This window comes from Nerophis ophidion, linkage group LG21 (assembly GCF_033978795.1).
Source record: "Nerophis ophidion isolate RoL-2023_Sa linkage group LG21, RoL_Noph_v1.0, whole genome shotgun sequence".
NCBI lineage: Eukaryota > Metazoa > Chordata > Actinopteri > Syngnathiformes > Syngnathidae > Nerophis > Nerophis ophidion.
This window is the reverse complement of record NC_084631.1, coordinates 14,778,802-14,786,190: the sequence shown is the minus strand read 5'-3', so window position 1 is coordinate 14,786,190 and position 7,389 is coordinate 14,778,802. Positions and strand designations below refer to the sequence as shown.

General features: G+C 36.9%; 1 protein-coding gene across 1 annotated transcript; it reads right to left on the bottom strand.

Annotated features, from left to right (window-relative positions):
- Nucleotides 1-440: 440 nt before the first annotated feature.
- On the bottom strand, nt 441-1,401 carry s100t (S100 calcium binding protein T). The gene is made up of 3 exons (XM_061881450.1): nt 1,235-1,401; nt 894-1,056; nt 441-811 (listed from the first exon to the last, which is right to left on the bottom strand). Exons 2-3 carry the CDS (start codon nt 1,053-1,055, stop codon nt 647-649), a joined length of 327 nt encoding a protein of 108 aa, XP_061737434.1. The 5' UTR covers nt 1,056; nt 1,235-1,401; the 3' UTR covers nt 441-646.
- Between the last annotated feature and the right edge of the window lie 5,988 nt (nt 1,402-7,389).

The following is a 7,389-nucleotide window of genomic DNA, read 5'->3' as shown; positions in this document are numbered from 1 at the left end:
TGCAAATTGCATAAGAAGGGACTTATTAAAACTGATAAATAAATGTACATAAAATTAAGCACTGCTTAGGTCACAAATAATAATAATGTTTTGTTTTTTTAATAAACCATCAATACAATTTAAGTGCATATGAAAATACAGCTGGATCACTTTAGTCATTGTTTTTGCGCTTAATAATCTTCTCAATGACTTTAGCTCCAGACTTCTTCTGTTTGTATGAGATTGTCATTACTGCCACAAGTGGTGGAAAAGTGTATTACAACTGAGTACCGTCGCGACCCTTGAGAAACAAATATTCCTGGGCAGGCCTCTGGGGGGCTTCAGAAACACAGTCCTAAGTAATGCGAAACAAAAAGGTCCACTGCAGAGGACGTTCATTGAGGGCTACTTACTGCCACCTGGTGGGCTTTCATTGCAACAAATGACAGGCAAGACTGGCGTCGCTTGAACAAAGACCACTTTTATTCTTCCCAGGGAGGACTCACAGCTGGAAAGTGCTACAAAACAAAAGACAGACGAACGTCAACACGGAGTCAAAAGAGACTTATCTAAGACAGGCGCCTGGTCCTCTCTCCCTCTCCTCCCACATGCTTGCCCTCCCTGGAGTGTTGCGTCACGTGCAAACGCTGCAGCCGGAACGCCGCGCTCACTTCTTAGCAGCGGGCTTGTCGTTGTATTCCAGGAAAAAGTCGTTGCACGCCACGGTGAGGGCGCCCACCAGGATGATGAACTCGGTGAAGTCCACCTCGCCGTCCCCGTTGGAGTCCAGGTCGCCCATGACCTTGTCCACCGCCTCCTTGTCTTGGGCGTTCTGCACTTGCGAGACAGGAAAAGGTCACTTGGATGGTAACCCCCACATCCCCCCACCCCACTCCGTAGTGGCCATTACGTACCCCCAAGTAGTTGCCCAGCTCCGCAGTCAGCATCTCTTTGAGCTCGGCCCTGCTCAGCGTGTATTTGTCGCCCTCGTTGCCCGAGTACTTGTGGAAGGTTTGGATCATGAGCTGCATGGCGTTCTCCAGGGTGGAGGCGTTCTCCGAGTTGGGCAAAGACATTCTGGGCAGAGAAGAAAGACCGGAGTGAGGCGAAACGTTCCGAAGCGTTCCAGCTGACACGCGAGCCCCTGGGAGCAGACAACATGATCCCTGCAGGACTGCAAAGGTCCTGGGAAACATTCTCACTCAAAACAGGTGAAAAGGGCGTCCAAACTTTTGACCAGCGATCGTCGTCTTACCTGACCGGAGGGCGAGGACAGGCTGGAGGTTCAGGTGCCAAGAGAACGACTGGTGAAGACGAGGAGCAGGACCCCCCGTCTTAAATACAGCTTCCACCTGCACCCAATCCCTCCCTCTTCCCCGCCTCCTCCCGTGGAAGCATCAGACACCTGTTGAGTGGACACAAAGAAGATGTCCCCTGGGACAAATGAGCATAACTGTTTTCACACACCCCGAATTAACAAGGGTGCACAACAACAAATTGATCCTTATTCATCACAATTCTAAATCGATTCATAGTTCAAAATTGATTTTATATATATACATACATATTGTAGCTGAGATAGGCGCCAGCGCCCCCCGCGACCCCAAAAGGGAATAAGCGATAGAAAATGGAGATATATATATATATATATATATATATATATATATATATATATATATATATATATATATATATATATATATATACACACACAGAAGTTTACCCCACAATTTGTTTGGAAGAGAAAAGGTGAGGCCTTTAATCCCAGGAACATTATTCCTACTGTCAAGCATGGTGGTGGTAGAATTATGATCTGGGCCTGTTTTGCTGCCAATGCAACTGGTGCTTTACAGAGTAAATGGGACAATGAAAATGAGGATTACCTATGTGTGTATGTATATATATATATATATATATATATATATATATATATATATATATATATATATATTGCATACATATTGTGATTTTCTCCTATCTATATATACACACACACACACACACACACACACACACACACACACACACACACACACACACACACACACAAATACATACATACATACGTATATATATATATATATATATATATATATCTCACATGAAGGCATGTGTTGATCACAAAGATTATAATTAATCAAGGCTTAGGTCAGGCTGATTACCAATAAAATTAATACTCAAATACTCAAATATACTGCAAAGGAAAAGACTTACATACAATTAAGCAGTGCTGAAATAAACAAATCCAAACTAGATTAATAATATATAATGATAATATTATATATATATATATAAAGGTTTCACTAATAAACTGTGAATAAAATAATATTGCAAACAATTATACAGCTTCAAGCTTCACCAATTTAGTCATTATATATACCGTATTTCCTTGACTTGCCGCAGGGCATATAGTATGCGCCTGCCTTGAATTACTTCCGGGTCAAACTCGCTTCGCCAAATAATTAGCGCATGCTTAGTAATACCGCCTGGTCAAACTCGTGACATCGCGAGTGACACTTCCCCTGTCATCATTTTCAAAATGTAAGAGGCTGATTTCAATACCGGTAATTTGAAATTGCAAAAAGGGAAGAAGATTAAGAGCTATTCAGTAGGATTTAAGATCCAAGCTTACATCACGCTCATTTTTTTACTGCATGCCTTTGGTAAGTGCCGGAGTGAAAAGAGGTTTTAAAATAATTAGCGCATGCTTACTTTTACCGCATCCCTTTGGTAAACGCAGGAGTGAGAAGAGGTGTTTTAAATTAATTAGCGCCCCGGCGGCAATTGAAGTAAATACGGTATGTGTATATATATATATATATATATATATATATATATATATATATATATATATATATATATATATATATTAGGGATGTGGGAAAAAATCGATTTTGAATACGAATCGCGGTTCTCACGTTGTGTGATTCAGAATCGATCCTCATTTTTTTTTTAAACCGACTTTTTGGGGGGATTTTTATTTATTCAATTTTTTTTTATCAATCCAACAAACCAATACACAGCAATACCATAACAATGCAATCCAATTCCAAAACCAAACCTGACCCAGCAACACTCAGAACTGCAATAAACAGAGCAATTGAGGAGAAACAAACATGACACAGAACAAACCAAAAGTAGTGAAACAAAAATGAATATTATCAACAACAGTATCAATATTAGTTATATTTTCAGCATAACAGTGATTAAAAATCCTTCATTGACATTATCATTAGACATTTATAAAAAATAAAATAAAAAAGAACAATAGTGTCACAGTGGCTTACACTTGCATCGCATCTCATAAGCTTGACAACTTGACACTGTGTCCAATGTTTTCACAAAGATAAAATAAGTCATATATTTGGTTCGTTAATGGTTAAAAATGTTTTACATTATTGCAATCAGTTGATAAAACATTGTCCTTTACAATTATAAAAGCTTTTTTTTTTTAAATCTACTACTCTGCTTGCATGTCAGCAGAGTGGGGTAGATCCTGCTGAAATCTAGTGTCAATCACAAAGAAATCGTTTTGAATCGGAAAAATATTGTTTTTGAATCGAGAATTGTATTGAATTGAAAAAAATCGATATATAATCAAATCGTGACCCCAAAAATCGATATTGAATCGAAACGTGGGACACCCAAAGATTCGCAGCCCTAATATATATATATATATATATATATATATATATATATATATATATATATATATATATATATATATATATATATATATATATATATATATATATATATATATATATATATATATATATATATATATATATATATATATATACATACATACTCTGGGTCGTTCTCCCAAGAATGCGGAACGGACAACTCCGGGCTGAAGGTAGGAACATAATTTAATCCATAAATTATACACAATGTTATGATTTTGGACTCTTCCATTCCTTAGTTTGAGCACTTCCTGTTTTATATCGTCTCCATGGTTTCACATTGGTCCCACCTACTCTTGTTTCTACGCACACCTGATTCTCATTTGATCGCTTGTGTATTTAAGCCCGCTTGCAACCTCAGTTCTAGCTGGATGGTTTGTTTGCTACATGCAACATACACGTTGGTATTTCTTTATTATCTTTACTAGTTACTAAGTCTCGTCTTAGCTTTTCGTGCGCTCGGCACGCTTGTTTCGGACTCTTTGAACCCTGCTAAGTTTTAGCTTAGTTTACCGTGCGTTTTTTGAGGAACTCAACATGTGATGTCACGCAGTGAAACTCAGAGTTGCAACAGCACAGTCCTTCAGTTCTTGCAACAAAAAAATAAGACAACTTGTTTTCAGGAAAACTACGTTTATGTTTGGAATTTTGTCATTTTTACGCACACTTATCATGACTTCTTTGTTTTGATGAAAAACATTAAATAAAATCAAAACAAATTGTTTTATTAATTTTTTTGTAGGTTTTTTTTTTGTGTTTTTGTATAGTGCGCCCCTGAATAATGTTGCCAATCAATTATATATTTTTTGAGGGTTGTTACATTTTATTTTTTCATTATCGAATGGTTCAAATCTGTAAAAACAACAACAACAACAACAAAAAGTTTAAAATAAGATTTTTATTTTTTATTTTTTTTAGGAATTTTAGGAATCTTTTCTGTGGAGCTAAAAAATTTATGTTAAAAAAAGTTTATCTTAATGCTTTTCTTTTTTGTTTTCTGTAATGATGATAAGGATACAAAGTGGTGCAGAGGTGTACTTAAAACAATTCCATAGACAAATTACATGCAAAATGTTTTCTTTTTATAGGGGGGGTGTAATGGAAAATAGTTGAGCAACATTGACTCAAACAAACGCTAAAATGTAAGGAAATGTTTGAACACGCCATGTTTACAAGCGTGTGTATGTGTGTGTGTGTGTGTGTGTGTGTGTGTGTGTGTGTGTGTGAGTATAGTGTTGCACGTGGAGCACAATGGGACGTCTCCTGTGTGCCAGGGTCTGGTTGCAAAGCTCGATGCACCAAAGAGCTGCTGACTTGGATCATCGGGGACGTCACACCAAGCTAATTTTAGCTGGAAAGTACTGTTGCACGTCACAGGAAGCACGCCACACACACGCACACACGCACACACGTACACACACACACGCACAGGTAAGCATACACACAAACCCTATCTAGATATAAAAAGATTTGTCTTTACAACATTAATAATATATAACATACCATCGTATATAAAAAAGTTTGTTGTGAAAATGAGTTGGAATTTAACAAGAAAAAGGTCACAATTTCACAAGAAAAACTTGGAAATTTGGCAGTATTATAATAAAAATCGTCATTTTACTCACCGCAAGTCAAAATTTTACAATAAAATATGAACATATGTGCAAAATTACGATAAAAGGTGGAATTTTACTCAATGAGAGTTGCAATTTTACAAGAAAAGCTTAAAATTTTGGCAACTTTGTGAAAACAGTCATCAATTTCTTTACCCAACAAAAGTCACAATTTTAAAAGAAAACTTAAACACTTTGGCAAAAATATAATAACTATCGGAATTTTACTCAAAAAATGTCACTATTTTACAAGAACAACAACACAATTGGCAATGTTGGGACAAAAGTCAAAATTTAACATGATAAATGTGCATTTAATGTGCATTAAAAAGTAATAATTTTACAGAAAAAGGAATAATTTTACGAGAATATATTGCAATATTACCGAAACAGAAAGTATATGAGAAATTGTTCCGGATTTTATGAGAATGAAATCAAAACATTGTGAGAAAAAGACTGCTTTTCGTTTATTTTTTTTTTTTTAGAATTTTGGGTTTGTAATTGGTTTTCAATCTTCATTATTTACTTCAAATTATGACAGTATGTCTATTTTTTTGGCCAAAGTGAAGTGAAGTATATTTATATAGCACTTTTTCTCTAGTGACTCAAAGCGCTTTACATAGTGAAACCCAATATCTAAGTTATGTTTAAACCATTGTAGGTGGCACTGGGAGCAGGTGGGTAAAGTGTCTTGCCCAAGGACTCAACAGCAGTGACTAGGAGGGTGGGAGCGGGGATCAAACCTGGAACCCTCAAGTTGCTGAGTGGGCCACTCTACCAACCGAACTATACCGCCCCAGAGGGCGCGCATTTTATTTTCTCACACACACTTGTTTTTACATATGTTGGCCAGAGGGGGTGCATTTAAAAGTTTTACACACACTTGTTATTTCATTTGTTAACCAAAAGGGGAGCACTTTTAAAAACAACTCAAAGTCAATTTGAAAAAGCCCTTTTTTTTGGGGACCACCCTAATTTTGTCAGCGATGCTAACTTGTCAGCCACTTCTTCAAAAGACTCCTTTTGAACACTCCTCGTACATTAACACATCAAAAGGCAAACAACTGCTCTGTTTTTTGACCTGCAAAGTATGATTTTGAGGTGGAGGAGTCTGCTCGGGTGCTGGTTAGCTTGAAGCTAACAGCTAGCCTGTCTCCATCCTCGAACGATGTGGATCCAGCGGGAGATAAAAGTGAAGTTTCCATAGTCTCACAAATACTAAAATAACTAATTTACTGGAGTTAAAAAATGTTGACTTTACACTCACCATAGTGTTTACCAAGAAGTTTATTTCCTTTTCCCGGCAAAACTCGAACCAACACTTTCTGTCAATAGCGTCACTTCCCTAACTTTCCCGGAAGTCCCGCCCCCCAGCCAAAGCCATTGGCTAACACCCCGGAGCCAGCCGCTACAATATTTACAGCTAGAATTCACCAACTCGATCGAGTATTTCATACATACTAACATACATACATATATATATATATATATATATATATACATACATATATATATATATATATATATATATATATATATATATATATATATATATATATATATAAATATATATATATAGTGGGGCAAAAAAGTATTTAGTCAGCCACCGATTGTGCAAGCTCTCCCACTTAAAATGATGACAGAGGTCTGTAATCCCAAGAACACCAGACCTACTGTGAAGCATGTGGGTGGAAACATCATGCTTTGGGGCTGTTTTTCTGCTAAGGGGACAGGACGATTGAGCCGTGTTAAGGAAAGAATGAATGGGGCCATGTATCGTGAGAATTTGAGGCAAAACCTCCTTCCATCAGTGAGAGCTTTGAATGGTTGACCAAATACTTGTTTTCCACCATAATTTACAAATAAATTATTCACAATTCGTACAATGTGAATTCCTGGATTTGGTTTTCTTATTCTGTCTCTCACAGTTGAAGTGTACCTATGATGAAAATTACAGACCTCTGTCATCATTTTAAGTGGGAGAACTTGCACATTCAGTGGCTGACTAAATACTATTTTGCCCCACTGTATATACGGTAACTTAACCCTGGACTTACATTGAAAATACACAAAACCCTAATTCAAAATGCCGGACATTTGACGCATTTAAA